The sequence below is a fragment of the Pelophylax lessonae genome (assembly GCF_965119305.1).
Source record: "Pelophylax lessonae genome assembly, chromosome: 7".
Lineage (NCBI taxonomy): Eukaryota > Metazoa > Chordata > Amphibia > Anura > Ranidae > Pelophylax > Pelophylax lessonae.
The window spans coordinates 92,474,053-92,495,942 of record NC_138774.1 but is presented as its reverse complement, the minus strand read 5'-3'; the positions used below and the strand labels follow the sequence as shown (position 1 = coordinate 92,495,942).

The 21,890-nt window shown below is 42.4% G+C and overlaps 1 protein-coding gene across 1 annotated transcript in view; it reads right to left on the bottom strand.

Annotated features, from left to right (window-relative positions):
* ATAT1 (alpha tubulin acetyltransferase 1) overlaps positions 1 to 21,890 on the bottom strand; it is an 86,308-nt gene that overhangs the window by 49,374 nt on the left and 15,044 nt on the right. The window contains exons 2-7 of the mRNA XM_082264358.1: positions 16,189 to 16,249; positions 11,065 to 11,156; positions 4,720 to 4,780; positions 3,368 to 3,481; positions 3,072 to 3,173; positions 2,174 to 2,219 (exon numbers count right to left, since the gene is read on the bottom strand). Coding sequence (XP_082120484.1) covers positions 2,174 to 2,219; positions 3,072 to 3,173; positions 3,368 to 3,481; positions 4,720 to 4,780; positions 11,065 to 11,156; positions 16,189 to 16,249 — 476 coding nt within the window. The remainder of the gene's footprint in view (positions 1 to 2,173; positions 2,220 to 3,071; positions 3,174 to 3,367; positions 3,482 to 4,719; positions 4,781 to 11,064; positions 11,157 to 16,188; positions 16,250 to 21,890) is intronic.

Here is a 21,890-nt window from a genome sequence, read left to right as displayed (position 1 = left end):
AAAACGCTTCTCCTCTAATCGCATTGTATGCCCTCGAGTCCTCATGCAATCCCTTCGAATGAACAGCTTTTTTTCTAAGCTGGGATCCCCATTAAGATATTTATAAATTGCTATCATGTCCCCCCTCAGACGTCTCTTCTCCAGGGAGAATAAATCGAGCGATTGTAGACGCTCTTCATAGTCAAGGTCCTCCAATCCCCTAATTAGTTTAGTTGCCCTTCTCTGGACTCTCTCCAGCTCCAACACATCCCTCCTGAGGACTGGCGACCAGAACTGGACGGAATACTCCAGATGCGGTCGGACCAGAGTTTTATAAAGTGGAAGGATTATAGTCTTATCTCTGGAATGCATCCCTTTCTTTATGCATGCTAATATTCTGTTGGCTTTGGAAGCTGCCGCTTGACATTGCATGCTGTTTCCTAATCTATCATCAACCAATACTCCCAGATCCTTCTCCATTTTTGATTCCCCCAAGGGCTCCCCTCCTAACGTGTATTGTGATTTTATGTTTTTAGTCCCCAAGTGCAAAACCTTACACTTCTCCACGTTAAACCTCATTTGCCATGTCGTTGCCCACTCTGTTATTTTGTCCAGGTCATTCTGCAGGATATCTGCTTCATGTTGTGAAGTTATTGCCCTGCCCAATTTTGTGTCATCTGCAAAAACTGATATCGAACTACTGATCCCGACCTCAATGTTGTTTATGAATAAATTGAACAAGGTTGGTCCCAGGACTGAGCCTTGGGGGACCCCGCTTACCACCTCAGACCAGTCTGAGTATGCGCTGCTGGCTATAGCCTGCTCCCCCTTCCCCCAAAAAAGTGCCAAATATAGAAGATTTGGGGGGGAGGGGCATAAAGAAGAACTTTCCGTTTAGGGTGAAGTTCCGCTTTAAGTACAACTAGCATAAGTAAGGGAATGTCTTTATGTAAGCCTTCTGTATTAACGGTCTTCAGGCAAGCAGAAAGCACATCTGCACTCTGCACCTATCAGGCTCTATTGCTATCCATAGTGCTGTCCAATTACCTTATAGGCTTAAGCTGGCCATAGATGGGTTCGTTTTCTTCATTCAACCAGCCGGATGAATGACTAAGGCCTCTTGCACACGATACTCCTGTTTGAGCATCTCCTTTCGGCCTCTTGCACACAATACTCCTGTTTGAGCATCTACTTTTTCCAGACCTTTTTTTTTGCATGTATTTGCGAGTATTCGTGCGTATTTGCGTGCATTGAGGCTTAAATTACTGACCAAAAATGCAGATTTTTCTATTTTGTTCTTACTGAAGAATGCACAGCGCTTGTTTACGCGCCTGTGTGCCCAGGCACATTACAATTAATGGGCTGTATTTTAGCTCAGGAAAAAAAAATAAGCTGTACTGAGCTTTTTCAAGCTGCGAGATGCTCAAACAGGAGTATCGTGTGCAAGAGGCCAAAAACTGACCCAATTCTCCCAACACCACATTTGATGTGGATGGGGGAGTCACTCCCACCATGTCATTGTATTCTAAAAGCAATGAATTGCACCTTCCGGCTATAGCCAGCAGCACTGATCGATTGGAATTTATCTGCCAGGCTTAATGTACAGAAGTTGATTGGTAAATAGACTTCTGTCAAACCAGGGTGCCCATACATGGATCGAAATTCAGTCAATCCCTGCTGAACCGGACACATTTCCATCCATTTATGGCTGACTTTACAGGAGAAAACAGCACAGGGGTGGCTTCATCAGTGTGCTTCTGCGCTTTCATTGTCCAATCAGCAGGCTGGGGGTAGATCTTTGATAAGACCATATTGTTTATTTGCAATATACAAAAATAAGGTAATTGGTCAAGAGCTGCTTTGTGGCAGGTATGCTTGGATCACAACAGTGGCGAAGATTCAAACAGGGAAGATTTAGACAAATCTGAGCTCTGACCCTTCCCTTTAAAACAAAGCAGATTCAGATATGTGGCTGCCACTGAAAGGAACCCGGAGTAGCATTTTCTCACAGTTTTAAAAAATCTGTACAATTCATACCCCAGCGCTCTGACACAGGCTTATCATATAAATGCTGATCTCAACCACTATGTACAGTGCTGCAGCAGTTTTATTCTGCTGTATGATACTGCAAATAACTAAAATTAGAAGGTAAATAATACCTTTAGGCGCTGGCTCTAGGGGTAGATATATTTACCTTTTCTATCTCTGAAGAAGCCTTCAAAAATAACAAAATTATTAACCTGAGAGAAAAAAAAAAAGAAAGTTAGTATGTGTTTAACTGTCATTTGTTTCACAGTACATTCCAGTAATCCTTTTATTGGTAATGTATCAACCTAACATATGCAAAAGACATTCCTCTTTTTTTTTTTAAAAAAAGGAAACATTTTTATTTGTAAGGCCTTGATCACACAGGGCGTACTATACTGTACATCTGTGCAGGGCCGTGCTTACCCATACAAGGATGCACAGGTGTTCCATGCATCCCCATACAGGCAGTCCCATTGATGTCTATTAGGACATAGCAGCTGCACAGAGAAAGACGCTGTGTCATCAATATGACATCCATGTGGGTGCAGGTGTGTCTCCCCAAACTCACACTGTCTATGTTCGGGGACCCACACAGATGTCCTATTGGGACATCTGCAACAATGGATATCAATAGGGATTTGATTGACAGCAGCAGGAGCCAATGGCTGAGAGGTGTTGTGAAAGAGTAGCGCTGGTGCTCCTGGGCACAGCACTGGATCTGGATCAGGCTCTGGTAAGTATTTAGGAGTGAGCGGGGGGGGGGGGGGGGGGCAGAGATAAACATAAAAGGTTTTTTACCTTAATGCAAAGAATGCATTAAGGTAAAAAACCATTAGCCTTTTCCACCTCTGTAAAGAGAGCCAATCATGACTGGAACTCTGACCCCCTTAGTCAAGCTGAAGAGTCAAGACACAAACAGAAAGCTGTTCATTTTAAAAATTTACATGCCAACATTTTTGGTGAAAAGACTGTTTCAAAGTCATGTTGATTTTCAGAAGCTGAAAATTAATAGACCTAATTACCCTGCCTTGTCTATAAAGAAACCATTTACATCATCTACCTACCTGTGGGATAGTGGAGCGAAGATTGTAATGTTTCCTCAGGAATGAGGTAAACTTCTCAGAAGGGCGATCAATGGCCAAATGTTGAGGTTCCACTTGCTCTGTCTGGAACAAGGAAACATTTATTAAAAAAAACATCTGGGAAAAGGGACACAAACAGACAATGTGAACACAAATTCACGATGCAGAAATATTGGCAGGAGTCTTCTTAAACACACCCAGCAGTGATAAAAATCATCAACGCAGATTACATAAAATATAAAACACAAGCTCATGAAACACAAAGTATGAGCCCTTACTCGGAGCATGAAGTTAAAAACCTCTTTCCCAAAGCCGTGGCGCTGGAGAGATTCATGAATATAGAAATCAAGAATGCATAGTGGTTCGGCTTCAATATGGGAGCCTTTGTGGTCCTAAAAATGAAGAAAAAGAAAGCTAGAACACATTAACAATGTTGTAAATGCAAAACCACTTTTAAGCATTTTGATAAAAAAAAAAAATATTGGAAGGGTCAGCCAGAAGAACAATTAGGTACTGTAAAGATTCAGTAACAAATGCACAGTACTAGGGATAGACCAATGTCCAAAGCCAGCCTCTGTACTCTAATTTCAGAAGAGATGAAAGGATGCCGTGTGTAAGCTTGGGGTACTGTAACTGGAGCTTACAATCTTTGTCTTTCATCATGTGACAGTGCTGGCAAACCACCAAGTACTAGCGCTGTTATATGGGAGTAAGGGAAGGGAGTCACAAACTTCTTCCAGTTATTTTATTCGGTCTTGGTTAAAACTGAGCAGTGGGAGTTCACAGTAAAGGAGCGTATGTGCTGCTGGAGAGGGGAGCATTAAAGTGGTTGTAAACCTCAGACATAAAATATGAACAAAACATATCCCTCTATAGTGTACTTGTTTCATTCCAGAGCACCAAGTGCAATTTCTGTCTGCTGCCTAGTTCCCCTGCTAAAAGCATGAGTCCCTTCTGACACCCAAGAGAAAAATGGTGACAGAGGAGGGAGCTACAGCTGATGCACAGCCTCACCTTTGTTCCTGTGTGAAGGAGGGTGTGTCCATTCCCTCCAATCAGCTCTTAGAGCTCTCCTCACTGATGTAACTTCAGCTCTCCGCCCCCTGCTTTTAAGACCTGAGAGATCCTGTGCAAATTCAGCACTTTAAATGGATGTAGAGGAAAGACTGCCGTAGATAAACAGGTACAACTTAGGTAGGAGGATTTGTTTCATTTTGTGTATCACCCGATGCCAGTCATTTCATATGTAAGGGTTTACCACCACTTTAAAGAAAACCTTCTGCTTTGCCCTGCAAGGTTAGCTTAAAGTCCCACTCTGAGCTGCTTTTAAATTTCCCCGCAGTCCTGCATTGTACATGAGGAAGAGGAGAGAAAGGCCCGTCCTCACCCAGCAGAGCACTGGCTGCCAAGGGGAGCAAGGAATAAGATAAGCATTTGTACTTCTTTTTCCCCTCCCCTTTTTCCAGCCAAACAAGCATTTAAAAATTACCGAAAGCCAGGAGTTGGGCTATAAGGGCTCATGCTTTAAAGCACTGCAATGCACAGATTTTAATGCATTAAGGTGCCTTGTGTTAGCTAGTCCATTCAAACGAAATGTTCCCAATATGCAATATTTATTAACATATCTTACCAGCACAAATAGCTTCTTATATCCGACCTTAAGAAAACCAATCACCACTCCACGACCAGCTCTGCAACACAAGATAAAAAAAATAAAATTACTGAATCTGACCACTAGGGAACGACTTGGCATTCCCAACACCCAGAGGTCTATAAGCAATGTGATGGTTGGTACCATCTATGGATCAAAAGTTCTTGTATTCAATTTCACAGACAAATCCAGAAGACAATTATTTCACAAAAAAAATATAAAATCCATATAAAAATAGTGACTTTCAGTTGATATTAAAAGGGGGATACTTGCTTATTAGACTACTTGCTTTTTGAACCTGAACTTAAAAAATAAATAGGATTGCAATTTCATAGAGAAAATCAATAAATGTTTATCTTTTGTACTGAATTACTCCTATAAAAAAATAGCAGTATCTGCACTGTGCCTTCAGCCTCATAGCTATCTATCTGCAGCGTGAGATCATCTAAGGCACTGCTGGTCTTACATAAGTGATGTCACTACTGTGATGTTTGCTGGAGAGGAAGCTTGCAGCTGCAGTGCAAGAATCTCCCTGCTTCGGCTTAAAGCGGAGTTCCGGCCACAAAATCTTTACTTTAGATTTTATGGTATCCACTTCCTTATTGTCTCCCTGTAAAAGAATTGGATATTCCCGTTTTTTGTTTTTTTTGTACTTACCTTATTTCAGAAGATAATATACTCACCTTTACTTCCACTTCCTCCTTGCTCGGCCTCGGCCCGCGCCGTCACTTCCTGTCCCGCAATGCCTCCTGGGAGCTCTTACTCGTCGCTCCCAGGATGCAATGGGCAATGACGTAGGCGGCCGGCCGCTCCTCTCATCGCGTTATTTTCAAACAGGAAATGACGCGATGTTAGGCGGAGCTGCCGTCCCTATGGAAACCCAGTACTGTGTCGATCGTATAGTACTGGGCATGCGCGAGATTTCACGCTAGATTCACCGGCCTCCTCCCACCAGAAGCAGGGCAGACATTTCCCCACTAAGGACTCGTGTAACCCGGACAAAGATGGCGGCGCTCTGCAAAAATTATATAAAGTAAGATTTTAGGATTGCCTAACTGTTATTTAACGGTATAAACCAGGATTAGCTGATATATAAAGGTCGGTGGGTCACTGTTTGGGAGGTATTAAAAAAAAAAAAAAAAACTATTCTGTGGCCGGAACTCCGCTTTAATTCAGTTTGTAAATCTGGGGTTTCTAAACCTCTTCTACTACTCTTTGAATATTACCACACCAATCAGAAGATCAGCAGTAACCAGGAGTGCAGCTTTGACATGAGGAGGCAAAGTCCTGTCTCTACCAAAATGGCTGCCTCCAAAAACAGACACAAAGCAGAACAAGCATAGCAAGTAATTAAGGATTAGCTGTAGGAAGCCCACAGGCAATACTCAAGACTATTTTTTTTGCCTTTTGCTTTCTTTGGGGACAATTTCTTTAGTTCAGTTTCATTTTAATCTGTTTCCAGAAAACTACTTTTATATTAATTTAGAGAATCACAATTCTTTAAACCACAAACCTATATACATAGGTAATCTTCGAGCATGTGTGTACATGAGTGACTCAAGCCAAGTATACACTAGTAGAGTTTTACCAACTTCTGGACCGGAAGGTTTTACCCCCTTAATGACCAGGCCATTTTTTTTGCGATTCAGCACTGCGTTAATTTAATGGACAATTGCGCGGTCGTGCGACGCTGTACCCAAATAAAATTGATGTCTTTTTTCCTCACAAATACAGCTTTATTTTGGTGGTATTTGATCACCTGTACAATTTTCATTTTTTGCGCTATAAACAAAAAGAAGAGCGACAGTTCTTAAAAACAAACAAACAAACAAAAAAAAAACATTGTTCACAATCTGCTAAACGGCATTCCCAAATAAAAAAAAAAATAAAATGTCATCATTTTAGGTCAATTTGTATTCTGCTACATATTTTTGGTAAATAAAATCCCGTTAAGCGTACTCGGATTGGTTTGCGCAACAGTTATCGTGTCTACAAACTAGAGGAAAGATTTAACATTGTTATTTATTTATTTTTTTTTACTAGTAATAGCGGCGATCTGCGATTTTTAGCGGGACTGCGACATTGCGGCGGACAGATTGGACCCCTGACATTTTTTGGGGGGCCAGTGACATTACTACAGTAATCAGTACTAAAAATATGCACTGTTACTGTAATAATGACACTGGCAGGGAAGGGGTTAACTCAGGGTTGATCAAAGGGTTAAGTGTGAGCCTAGAGGGTGTTTTCTCACTGTGAGGGGCAGGGGCTTGTGGAAACAACACAGAGACCTGTGATCCTAAATAGGAGGATCACAGACTCTCTGTGTTCATCATTCTAGAGAGCAAGAGAGGTGTGTTTACAACAGCAGACAGTCGTTCTCTCTCCACAGGGAGCGATTACAGGTGCCCGGCAGCAATTGCAGCCGTAGGCCTCGTGGATCGGCTTCCCCGCTGCCTAATGAGGGTGGGTGCGCGCCTCAGGCGGCGCACGCGTGCCCCCAGGAGTGATCCTGCGAACCGACGTACCAGTATATCTGCGGCGGGCGGTCAGCAAGTGGTTAAACAAAATCTCTCAGAACATTCAAATGTTGTTCAAAAGTAACTCAAGATTTAATTTGCTTTTTACATTTGATTTTTGAATGAATGCACTATTCTGAACCAAAATCATATAGACTATTAAAAATTTGTACATTCAAGAAAAAATTTCCATGTTGCCCTTTCGAATTTTCTCATGACTCCGGTCGAAAATAAATGTTAATTTGACTTCACTAATGATTAGAAATATGGGTGAACGTTCTTAGAGTTTCTTCTGAACTAAAATCAGAAGCAGTGTTATCAGCCCAAACAGGAAGGTAGGAGCACACTGGATTTCTGGCTGATTGACAGTTAGTCCTCAGGAACACTGCAGCTCAAAAACGCTGCTACTTCAGCGGTTTGAGATTTTTTCTCTTGGTCTGTAAACTCCCCTCCATGTTAGCCTATGGGGTTGATTTACTAAAACTGGAGAGTGCAAAACCTGGTACAGCTCTGCATGATAGCCAATCAGCTTCTAACTTCAGCTCGGTCAATTACCTTTGACAAAAAACCTGAAAGCTGACTGGTTTCTATGCAGAGCTGCTCCAGATGTTGCACTCTTTCGTTTTAGTACGGTAAGGGCTCTTTCACACGGGCGTTCCTTTTATTTTGTCCGATCAGGTCCTTTTTTTTTTTTTGTAACGGACACGGATGACACTTGTGTCATCCGGTCCGTAGGTCCGTTTTTCATCCCATCCGTTTGCGGATGAAAAACTGACATAATGCATGTCTATGTAAATACGGATGTCTGCGGATGACACCACTGACATCCGTTTTTGCTTCCGTTCCGTTTTTTGAAAGGAAGAAAAAATAGGGTTCTCCTCCGTTCAAAAAAACTGAACTGAACTGAACTGAACTGAACTGACAAAAAACGGATGTCAGAGGATGATCATCCGATGACATCCGTATTTACATAGAGATACATTATGTCCGTTTTTCATCCGCAAACGGATGGGATGAAAAACGGACATACGGAACGCCCGTGTGAAAGAGCCCTAAGTCAACCCCTATTTACCCATGCACACTATAGGCGTTTTTGGTAGTTTAGTGGCAGGGGAGTTTATAGACAGAAAAAAAAAAAAAACAACATCACTTATGTGTTTAAGAGAGAAGCTTTGGAGCATTAAAAAAAAGCTCAAAAGCTTTCTTGTGTTAATGCATTCTAGTGGCCAGAATTCTAGCCAACAGAATGTACGTCAGACTCGGGAAAGCGCGCTAACGTGCATTAGCGACTATGCAAAATGCAGCTTTTTACACGTTTTTCCTGCTGCTAAGCTCAGTGAGCATGAGGCTTTATTTTTTAGTAACTGCAGTGTATAAGGCCAGTCATAGATGGTTTGAATTGTGGCTGGTTCAGCAGGAATCAGCCAAGATTCTAACCATGTATGGGCAGACTAAATGTACCCAAGTTGATCGATAAACTTGGGTAAAACCAGCCTGCTAATTTTACATACGAAAGTTGTCAATGGGAAGAAGTTTCACCTTCCAACATGACAATGACCCAAAGCACACAGCAAAAATTACCACACAGTGGTCAAAGGAGAAATAGGTGAATGTCCTTGTATGGCCTAGCCAGAGCCCAGACTTAAACTCCATTGAAAATCTGTGGAATGACTTGAAGACTGCAGTCCACAGACAGTCACCTTTAAATTTAACTGAACTTGAGCAGTTCTGCAAAGAGTGGGAAAATATTGCAAAGTCTTGATGTGCAAAGTTAGTAGAGACATATCTCAACAGACTAATAGCTGTAATTAACCACTTCCCGCCCGCCCCATAGGCAAATGATGGCGGGAGGTGTTTACATCATCCAGACGCCATATGACGGCAGTAGGATAATGCGCTCTGCGGCGATCGGTGACACGCCGCATCTCCGATCTCGTTAAAGAGCCTACTGATGTAGGCTCTTTACCATGTGACCAGCTGTGTCCAATCACAGCTGGTCCCATAGTACATAGGAAGTGCCGTTGATCAGCTTTCCTCAGTTCGTGCCTGACAGGCACGAGTAGAGGAGAGCCGATCTGTGGCTCTCCTGACGGGGGGGGGGGTCTGTTCTGGTATTCAGAGCATTGATTACCAGTGCAGACCCTTGGAGGGGGGGGGGTGCCACTAGAACCACCAGGGATGCCCACCCATGACCCCAAGGATGCCCACCCATGACCCCAAGGATGCCCACCATGGCCACCAGGGATGGCAATCAGGGTTTAGGGAGCCTGCCAGTGCCCTCCCCATCAGTGCTGCCCACCAGTGTACATCATTGCCATCTATCAGTGCCGCCCAACAGTGCCCATTATTGCCCACCAGTGCTGCCTATAAGTGCCCATCAGTGCCGCCCAACAGTGCCATCAGTGCCGCCCACCAGTACCCATTATTGCCCACCAGTGCCGCCTATCAGTGCCCACCAATGCTGCATATCAGTGCTGCCTATCAGTGCCCATCATTGCTGCCTATCAGTGCTGCCTATCAGTGCCACATATCAGTGCCACATATCAGTGGCACATATCAGTGACACATATCAGTGACACATATCAGTGACACATATCAGTGCCCATCATTGCTGCATATCAGTGCTGCCTATCAGTGCCCATCAGTGCTGCATATTAGTGCCACCCCATCAGTGCCTCCTCATCAGCGCAGGAAAAAAACTTATCTATTTACAAAATTGTATAACAAACAAATAAAAAAAAAATTTTATTTCAAAGCTCTATTTGTGGTAAAAAAGACATAAATTTGGTTTAGGTACAGTGTTGCATGACTGCGCAATTGTCATGCAAAAAACAACAGCGCTAAAAGCTGAAAATTGGCCTGGCAGGAAGGGGGTGAAAGTGCCCGGTATTGAAGTGGATAAACAAAAAGGTTGTTCAACAAAATACAGACATAAGGGGGTGATCCAAAAACAGGGGGGGAGAAAAAAGAAATTCTCCTCAAAAAAGGTAAACTAGGGACATGAGGGTATTCTGAGAAAAATAACTTTATTTCAAATACATGGATGCACATTGACTCCCAAGACAAAAGACCCAAACTCATATATATAAAAAAAAAAAAACTTGGTTAAAAACAAGAACAAGGGGCTTTCCTGGGCTTGTGAGGGTATGGACCAGGTGTAATTAGATTGGGCCCCAGTAATGGGGATTGGACACAGTCCCTGGTAAATGCTTCACTTCACAAACATAAATAGTTGAACAGAACAGGATCCATAGAGCTTCCAGGATTAGTGCAGCAAAGGATAACACAGTCCAAGGAACTGTATAAAGGAATTCCTCCTATTATTATAAGGGGATGATCCCTTTTCCAACATCACCAACAATGATTCTGTTTTTCAATTTCTATATTTTTTCTGACATGTTGATGTTAGATCTTTCACTTGGATGTTATAAGTTGCACTAGAAAATACAGCTGGATAAAAACAAAAACTGAGTGTCTTCATTTCAGGCTGAAAAGCAATACAGTAAAATGTGATTATTTTAAAATTGGGGCGATTATTTATGTATTTATTTTTTTGGTGCCCCGTGTGAGGAACGAAGATTATTTTCTACACCCACTGTATGTAGCTATGAATACCTGATAATCAACAACAATTGATATAAGCAACAGTAGGCCATAATGACTTCCCAAATATCAAACATATGCACACAAAAATTGAAGTTCTAAAAAAGGTCAGTCCATCTACAACTACTAAACAAAATCCCAATTATATATATTATATATGTAAACCATGTGGTTCAAGTAATCTCCTTACTGTACCAATTCTTACGTTTGAGCTGTGCAGTCCTTCAGAATATACAGCTGATGCTGATTTGTCTGCATACGAGAGGCGCTGGTTATTGGGGCAGGCAGCCGCTGGGCCTGAAACATGGAGTGTGTAATTATAGTGAATCTTCTATTACAAAACAAAATTAAAATATATTATCATTAGCATACATCATTTATATAGCAACAAAAACAGTTTATGCAGCACTTAACCACTTCAGCCCCAGAAGATTTTACCCTCCTAAAAGACCAGGCTGTTTTTTGCGATACGGCACTATGATTAAGCACTGTTAGTAGTGTGAAACGCGTCAGCTATCTTTGATCTGTACGCTGTGATATTTTTATCCTCTTTTCAATAAACATTTGCATTGGAGTGCGACTATCCAGACATACTTTTTGTTCTATACTGTGTTACTTTAATTGACAATTGCGAAGCTGTACCCAAAAACAATGTATGTCCTTTTTTAATAATTAGAGCTTTTTTTTGGCAGTATTTGATCATGTCTGCGGTTTCTATTTTTTGCGCTATTCAAACCAAAAAAGACCGAAAGTTTTGAAAAAAAAAAAAAACAATATTTTTTAATTGCTGCTATAAAATATATTCAATAAAAAAAATGTCAAAATCGAATTTCTTCATCAATTTAGGCCAATAAGTATTCTGCTACATATTTTTGGTAAATAAAATCCCAATAAGTGTATATTGATTGGTTTGTGCAAAAGTTATAGCGTTTATAAACTATGGAATAGATTTATGGAATTTATTTATTTTTTTTACTAGTAATGGCAGAGATCAGTGATTTTTAACGGGACTCCGACATTGTGGCAGACAAATCTGACACTTGGTGACACTTTTTGGGGACAAAGTGACACCAATACAGTGATCAGTACTAAAAAAAAATGCACTGTCACTGTATAAATGACATTGGCAGGGAAGGGGTTATTATCAGGGGCGATCAAAGGGATAAGTGTGCTCCTAGGGAGTGCTTTCTAACTGTGTGGGGAATAGATGCTCTAGTGGAAAACAGAGATCAGGGTTTCTGCTTAGCCATTCTGCCTCTCCTCCAAAGGATTGGCGGGTCCATTCATTCACAAGACCCGCTGATTGGCCCCCGCTGTGCCCAATCACAGCAGGAGCAAGTCGCCGGTGGTACACGCGCGCGCCCCAGACCCAGAGCACGAGCCAATGTAAAGGTACGTCAGATCGCGCAGGAGGGCTGCTCTGCCGCAGTTTATCTGTATGGGGTGGTCCTCAAGTAGTTAATGATATAAAAGGAGACAGTACCATTACATAACAATTCAGACAAGTGGGTCAAGGGGGCCCTGCTTGTGTGAAAATGCAACCTAAAAGGAATGGGCAAGTGGTGCAAAAGTTAGTGTGGGGGGAGGAGTTTAAGGAGAAAATGTCATTTTACATTTTTGTCAAAATAGGCTTCTTTAAAGAAATACATTTTTATGGATTGTCTAAAATTGGACAGAGTAGGAAATAGGCTTCGGAGAAGTCATGGAAGTGAGCATGGGAGGTGCCAACAAGAGAGCTACAGAGCAGGAGCGAAGAGGATGGTTTGGGTGATATTTTGTGATGGTTTGGGTGATGTAGTTGTGGATGGCTTGGTATGATGTTGTTAGTATTTTGTATTTTACTTGTTGGGAAAGCAAACGCCAGTGAAAGGACTGGCAAAAAGGGGTGGTGGACATTGAGTCTAGGTGATCTGAGCGGAAGTTCTCTTCTTCTCCCCCTCCCTCCCCACAGTCTTCTGGGACATGTCACAGGTCCCAGAAGACTGCAACACCATTCACAAAAGCAAAGCACTGCACGGTTTCCAGTGGCCCCTGAAGCCAAAAGCAGCATAGCCGGCTGCCCACAGTTAGGATGCCAGCGCTGGTATCCCGAAGGCTAGTGAAGAGCTAGCACGGATGAGGATGGCGCTGGATTCCTGGACAGGCATTTGTCCTTTTATTAAATATCAGCAGCTAAAGGATTTGTAGCTGCTGACTTTTCATTCCCCCCCCCCCCCCCCCCAGTGAACCTCTTCTTTCAAGGTGTGAGCTGAGGAGTAGAGAGAGATAGGTTTGTGTGTCATTAGCATAAAGGTGATATTGGAAGCCGTGGGAGGTTAATAACCGACCAAGGGAGGAGATATAAATATAGAATAAAAGGGGCCTGTAGACAGAACCTTGGGGGGGACCCCTACAGAAGGAGGTAGAGGAAAGTAAGAGATAAGTTGAAGGGGATACTGGTGGAGCACCTAGATAGGTAGGAGGAGAACCAGGAAAGAGCACATATTAGCCAGATATTATTTAGAATACCCTTGATGCAAATAATGTGATCAAGTAAATTTACTGTAATTATTTTTCCATGGCCTTATATTTTCTTATCTAAGTCACCAAGGCTAATCTCACTTTCTTACCTAGTTAACTGATAGTGACATTTTGTGGTCATAACGTGTACTGCAGAAAAGAAAAAACTCAAAGCACAGTGGTTCAACACACATAAAGTAAATCAGTAAAGGACAAAATCACCAGAGCCGGGTAACCAGGCTTTTTTAAACTATTTATTTTGTCAATGGAAGTACATGGGCTTGACTTTCCCATGATGATTGTTGAACAGACTGGTTCATATAATACAGTGCATTGGTCTTCTGTTGGAAAACAAAATGCTTTAAGCTATTTATACACTTGGGAGCATATGCATATATTGGATGTTGGGGCCACTAAAAACAAAACAAAAAAAAAAATGTTTGTGCTCCTTTGTGACTCCGCTAAAAGTGCCTGTCAACCCATAATAAAAATAAATAAAAAATAAACAAAAAAAGTATCATACTTACCTGCTCTGTGTAATGGTTTTGCACAGAGCAGCCCCAATCCTCCGCTTCTTGGGGCCCCTGCCGACACTCCTGGCTCCTCCCCTTGCCAAGTACCCACCAGAGAAAGCTGCTTGCTCACTCCTAACATGTGCCCTGTGTGTTCGCCCATCCCACTGGCTGTGATTGACTCTGAGCCTATGAGGGGAGAGAACAGACAGAGCCACTGCAGTCATGCACAGCGCTGAATCTAAATCTGTCTCAGGTAAGTATAAGAGGCGGCTGGGGTGGAGCTGCACTCAAGCTTTGGCTGTACTTCTCCTTTTAATGTAAGGAAAAAAAAAAAACAGTTTGGCTGTACTTCTGTGGATCACAGGAGTGCAGTTCGTTCTGCACTCCTGTGAACCATTTTCAGCAGACAGCGGGCTGAAGCTCGCTGTCGGCCGACGTCACAGAGCCAATCCAGGCTGGGGCAAGATCGCAACAATGAAGTCAGGATCTGCCCACATGCCTAGACCGGCAAGCCACTAAGAATCTAAGTTGGCTATTCCCACCCCCTTCAATGCACTCCTGTGAACCATTTTCAGCAGACAGCGGGCTGAAGCTCGCTGTCGGCCGACGTCACAGAGCCAATCCAGGCTGGGTCAAGATCGCGACAATGAAGTCAGGATCTGCCCACATGCCTAGACCGGCAAGCCACTTAGAACCTGAGTTGGCCATTCCCATCCCCTTAAATGCAGTCCTGTGAACCATTTTCAGCAGACAGCGGGCTGAAGCTCACTGTCGGCCGACATCACAGAGCCAATCCAGGCTGGGGCAAGATCGCTACAATGAAGTCAGGATCTGCCCACATGCCTAGACCGGCAAGCCACTAAGAACCTGAGTTGGCCGTTCCCACCCCCTTCAAAGCCTAGTGCTCCAGTGAGTGAGGGGAGGGGGGGGGGGGCAAAGCAGACAGCAGTAACTGACAGTCACCAGCTCAGGGAGTCCTGGAAAAATGAGCGATTGGCGATGTTTGATCGGTTCTGTCTTAGAGCTGGCGGGTGGGACGTAACGCATACGGGAGATGGAGACTTGAATGTGACGTCATGAGGGCTATCCTGAGCCCTCATGAGAGCGGATTATCCGTATCACTACAGGCTATGTTTCAAGTTGACTAAATGTGAGTGTTTTACTTGGTTTTATCACAATAAAGAGATTGATTGTGACAGAGAGCACTATTAGTCTGCTTTATTCTGCATTTATCATTGGGGGACTTGCTTACACTGGAGGCATTAAAGCCCGGATGCTTCTGGTGGAACAACCCTTATTGGGCCAAGTGCATTTGACCATCCTGTTCATTCAGGGGTCAACACCCTAAGGTGAGTGACTTGTGTTACTATCACTTGAGGTGGTTGATGTTTCCCACTTTTACATTACCTATTGGGAATTTTCTACATTTTATGGACTCTGAATTTGGGAGTTTTTCCTTTCTTTCTTGGACTTTATAATATACCTATCTGGTTGCGCTGCGCCTTTTGATTGTCTATTACTTGCTGAGGTGATGTGAAATATTCCTCTGGTGCCCAGCTAGAGGCTTTTATATGTCTTTATCTCTGTATTAATTGCCATTTCATTTGTTTTTTGTAGGATTACTGCGCTGATTGATTTTATGCAAATACATCCACCTAGGCAAGTAGGATTCTGAAAAAGAAAACAAAAAGCCCATACTTATCTTTTGATGCAGAGAATGCATGAGTAAAAAAACCTTCAGCCTTTAGAACAGAGTGCTGCAGAACATATCACTACAAAAAGTAATAAAACAAAAGCCTAAAAAACGATATATTTGCTTTGCATGGGCCTTTTCCAACTCCATAGGGTCCTTTCACACGGCCGCTCCGTGTGTCCGCAAATCATCCCATCCGTTTGCGGATGATTTGCGGACATAATGTAAGTGAATGGCACTGCGGATGTCAGCGGAATACCATCCGCTGACATCCGATTTTCCTCCTTTCAGTTCTGTTCCGTTTTTTCGAATGGAACAGAACCTCATTTTTTCTTCCGTGTAAAAAACGTAAAGGAAGGAAAATCGGATGTCAGCGGTGTCATCCGCTGACATCCGCAGTGCCATATACTTACATTATGTCCGTATATCATCCGCAAACGGATAGGATGATATGCGGGCACACGGAGCGGATGACACAAATGTCATCCGCTCCGTGAAAACAAAAAAAAGTCCCGCAGCGGACTTAAGCAGCGGAGCGGTCGTGTGAAAGGACCCTTAGTCAAACCATAGGTCAGAAGAGCAATACAGTATTTGTTGTTATAAATGACCCAAATAATATTACCTTTGCTGATGCTTTCCCAATTTCATCTATGACTGTCATTATTTGTTTTTGAGCTTCATAACTGAAAACAAAACAAAAGAAAATGGTTATTAAATGACCCAAACAAACACCGATAATAAGGCCCATTTCACACTTGTGCAACTTGCAACTTCGGACATCAGAGTTGCACAACATGTTGTTTCCCATGTTTTCCAATGATACCCATTCAAATATGCGCAACTTAAAGTTGCAGCAACTTCAGAGTACTTCATGCACTACTTTGTTCCGACTTTCATGCAACTTGACGGCCATAGACTTCAATGTTAACCCTCAGAAGTTGCATGAAACTCATACCTATTAGGTTGACCGTTATCAACCTAAAATTTATTTCCAACTGTATAACAGAAATGAATATGCCAGCCGAGTAAAGGCACCAGTTATTTATTTTACCACTTACCATTGATCTCTAAATGCTCATAATGATTTTTTACTATTATTTATGCTGTTTACAGCATTTACATTATAAAAAAAAAAAAAAAGATTTGGGCAATCGAGAATGAAGTTGACATTTTTACTTATCTGTCAACCTTAATTTTTTTAAAAACATTTTTTGGCACACTATGCTCAAAAGGTTGCCTACCCCTGTTTTAACTCTTTGTTGGGACAAATGGTGGTCTAATCTTGTTTATTAAGAACTAAAGGGGAAGGGATGTGGGGCTGCCTGGAAATAGGTGGAAATTTTATATATATATATATATATATATATATATATATATATATATATATATATAGATAGATAGGATAGATAGATATGTGTGTTGACTGATACGTTATAAATTATATAACTCAATAAACAAGTCAATCAAATTGTAAACCATAAACTCTGAGTGATTATATATATATATATATATATATATATATATACACACACACACACACACACACACACACACACACATATACACACACACACACACACACATGCATACATACAAATGACCAATAAAAATCAATAAATATATATTCTAAAAATAGCATACAAATATATATAAAAAAGGCGCTTAAGTGGTGTGATCTAGGCCCAGTAAATGGCCTAGTAAGGTGACTGAGTGATAAATGATACAATAAATATTAATCACACATATATATATATTACCAGCACATTTTATAAATATAAAATGTGCTGGTAAAGGATGAATCCAAAAAAATCAATGTGATATATAATAGAATAGTGTCTGGTGCTCTGTGCAGTTAAAAATGGCAACCCAAATGATTATAAAGTGACCAGTGCTAGGTGGGGGTTATAGAGTGTAAAAACTAGTATAACTATATAAAATATAGAATAGCTATAAAAAATAATTAAATAAATAAAAAGTGACCAGTGCAAACAACCATCGGTGATGTCATATGACAAGTAATAGTAGATATATTGCACAATATAGTCCCAGTTATTATGTTTATTACTTATAAAAGAGATCTGCCAGCAAATAACAGACGGCGTTAATTTTGGCACATTAATCCCCTTGCATTCCACAGGAACATTCACTTTAAGTGTAAAATAAGAACAAGTAAAAATCTAAGCAGCAAATTTTAATATTTTTTACTTATGCTATGTGAACAAGAACATGTAACAAAGTACATTGGAAATACGCTCTAAAAGGAGAGCTGTACCTTTAAAAAAAAAAAAAAATCCATAACCACCCTTTCCAGTTCCCCCGAGTTAATCTACACTAAAACTTCCCATGCCAGCTACTTAAATCCCTCGGTCTGAGGTTTACAGCTTCTCCAGAAAGAAATCCTCTTTATTGCTGTCCTCATAGACTTGTATAGGGCCTTCTCCTGAGACAAGAGATGCTCAGCAGATGGCCTTATGCAACTCTGTGAAAGAGGATTTTTACTGGAGAGGCAAGAGTCCGCTGTGCCACATGTGGGTGTATGCGGGTGTCTGCACTGTAGCCATGAATTCCTTCTACATGGAATGTGTTAACGCTGCGCTTCAGCTCCATGGAAGATTTCTATCCTCACCGAGCTCACCCTAATTTTTGTATGACAGGCATACCAGCCCTTCTGGAGACAAAGAGGGGAGCTATCAGGAGGCATGGTCAGGTGACATTAGTTAGGTGAACCTGAACACAAAATATGAAGCTAAGTGGTTTATAGGGAACATCTAGAGTTGTTAATTGTTCCTAAACAGCATATTGCAAAAGAGAGTTTTTGGCTGAAGGAGCTTCTGAAAATGGCAGTGCAATTCCTGGTATTTGACTGTGCCTAAGCACTCCTGTGCCTACACCCACAAAGCTTTAGATCTGCACTAGTACAAAGATTCGTAGATGACACTACTGTGCAGTGTGCAGTTCACTGTTCTCCATGCTGGAAGTTCTGACATGAAGAAGCAAAGCCATGCTTCTACCAAGATGGCTCCACCAGAGACAGAACAAGTTATTAATGGGGAAAGATCAATTTGCCCCAGTGTATGTGTTTTGTAAAAAAATATGCCGCTAAATACTTTATTTTATAGCGCCACTTGGCTGGCTGCCTCTCTTCTCACTCGATCCGACAGCAAAGTAGGGGAGCCCGGAAATCCCCCACTGTCATAAGCCAGGAGGAGGAGAGGGGCGGCCGGTCACATGAGCACTGAGCGGCGCTATAAATAAGGTATTTAGCGGCGTATTTTTTTTTTAACAAAACACATGCACTGGGGCAAATCACTTATTATAACAGAGGGGATTGTAGCACCAACACTAAGTTATCATACCAGCAGGAAGGGAGCTCCGGGGAGGGATTGGAGCTGACAAGCGGGGAGGAAGGAGGAGGAGGACAGAGAAGAGCTGCAGATAACGGAGGCATGTAAAGCGACCACGGTGTCAGTGCTCAGCAGCCATGATAAACCGTGGTCAGTTTACAGGGGGGAAGTCAGAACCAGACAGGATCAGCCAGATATTTCAGGTGATAGAAAGAGCCAAATTACACAGCACAAGCACTGTGCTGTACAACATGCTTTAAGGGAACAGGATCCATTTTTTTCTTTTTTTTTTAGCGTAAAAGACGCTTTAACATGAGAATAAGGATTTTTCTTTTAACCATTTAACCAACTCTCATTGGATTTCAGATGAAAATAACTCACTTTTTTCTATCATAAAGGACCTTGTGATAGTGTATTAGCCTTGTGATTAGAACCTATGCACGCCTGCCCTCTTAGGCTGGCTATACAAGGCCCAATTTTAAATCTCAGCCATGGGTGGCCTGCCGACACCACACTCCTCAACAAACTTCAATTTAGAAATAGAAAGCACCAGGTTAACAAAGTGATCCGAACAGTGACTGTACAGTAGAGAATCAGCTGTTTAGCCTGGATTGCCGAATTTATGGATTTCTGTCATTTAGCCCAGCTCATGGGCAGAACAATACTCGCCTCAGCTCCAGCCATGCGGCATCCCCAAGCTTCCCTCCCAGTTGGTGGCATCTTCAGGTGGCCGGCTTTGGGGTCCCAGTCTCCGGCAGCTGTCATGAGTGCAGCCAGGCAAGGACGTCTATAATGCGCAAGAGTTCAGTCAGATTCGGCATTGCCGAATTTGTACAGTGAGCAGTGCGTGAGTAGCTCACTGTACAGGGGGGATAGACCGGTGAACAGCTTTAATGCAGAAGAGACAAAGCATGTCTCTTCTGCATTAAAAGTCCTGCCTGTCCGCCAATTTTATTTCCTTGGCATAAAGTTCCACTTTAATTGGAGACTATATCCAAGAATTTGCTGATGAAAACAGTATCATTAGTAGTAATCAGCATGGGTTTACGAAGGGACGTTCTTGCCAGACCAATCTGTTAATATTCTATGAGGAAGTCAGCTACGACTAGACAGGGGGAGGCCTGTGGATGTGGTGTACCTGGATCTTGCAAAGGCATTTGATACAGTTCCCCATAAATGCTTAATCTACAAACTGTGGTCTGCAGGCATCGACCAAAGGGTTTGTTCTTGGATAGAAAACTGGTTACAGGGGCACATCCAAAGGGTAGTGATAAATAACATTTACTCAGATTGGTCTAGAGTGGTAAGTGGGGTACCCCAAGGTTCTGTCCTGGGACCAATTCTGTTTAAATGTATTTATAAATAATATAGAGGATGGAATAAATAGCGCAATCTCAGTTTTTGCGGAGGACACAAAAATAAGCAGGTCAATAACTTCACATCAGGATATAGAAATCTTACAGAAAGACCTGAACAAAAAAATAGAGTGGATAACTACATGGCAAATTGGGTTTTAAATGTGGAGAAATGTAAAGTAATGCACTTGGGGGCTAAAACAAACGCAAACTACTCACTGGGGGGGGGGGGGGGGGCGAAACCTTTGGGGAATCAAGGATGGAGAAAGATCTGGGGGTCCTAGTACAGACTGAGCAATAGCATGCAATGTCAAACTGCAGCTACCAAAGCTGGCAGAATATTAGCATGCATAAAAAAGGGGATATACTCCAGAGATAAAAATATAATTCTGCCACTTTATAAAACTCTGCTTCGGCAACACCTGGAGTATTCTGTGCAGTTCTGGCCACCAGTCCTCAGAAGGGACGTACTGGAGCTAGAGAGAGACCAAAGAAGGGCAACGGAACTGATAAGTGGATTGAAGGACCTCAATTACGAGGAGCGACTACAAGCACAGAATTTTCTTTTGCTGGAGAAGAGACGCTTGAGAGGGGACATGATAGCAATTTACAAATACATCAATGTGATCCCAGCATAGGAAAAAAAGCTATTTAGTCACAGGGAGTGTAAAAGCACACGTGGCCACACAATGAGATTGGAGGAGAAGCGGTTTAGTCTTAAAGCGGAGTTCCGAGCACAAAATCGATATTTTTTTTTTGTGCCCGTCCGTTTGTTCCCCCTCACCTGAAAAAGAATTGGATAGTTAGGTTTTTTTTTTATATACTCACCTTGTAATTGAAGATCGAATATACTCACCTAGTCTTCACTTCCTCCCTCTGTGCCGAGACTCGGTCGTCTCTTCCGGGCTTGCACTGATTCCTGAACGTCATCGCTCCCAGGAATCAATGCGACGGCACCGGCCCCGCTCGTCACTTCCGGGCGACGCCGCATTCCCCTGCTAAACAGCTTCTGGGCATGCCCAAAAGCTGTGGAGGAATTCGGCGCCGCACCGGAAGTGACGAGAGGAGCCGGTGCAGGCGCATTCTGGGAGAAGAAGACGCGGAAGAAGACGCCGAAGAGGACTGCGCCGGCTTAAGCTGCCCACAAGAGAGATGGAAACGCTGTGGAAGAAATTTTATAAGTGAGTATTTCTTCTAAAAGGTAAGTGCGAACCGGGACAGATCAGAGGCTAGCCATTGTGGAATGTACTAGCCCTGACTGTCCCGGGGGTATGTTTGTTGAAAAATGCTTTCTGTGCCTGGAACTCCGCTTTAAGCTGCGTAAGGGGTTTTTTCACTGTCAGGGCAGTAAGAATGCGGAACTCTCTTCCACAAATCGGTGGTGTAAGAGAGGAGTATTGATAGTTTTAGAAGAATCTTGGATGTGCATCTTAAAGAACACAATATATAGGGATATAGGAAATGAGCATCTTAAAGCGGAGTTCCACCCTGGATTTTTTTTTTTTTTTTTTAATACCCCCGGGACAGTCAGGGCTAGTGCATTCCACAATGGCTAGCCTCTGATCTGTCCCGGGTTGCACTTACCTGCAAGACGAAATACTTACCTTGCAAACGTCTTGTCCAGC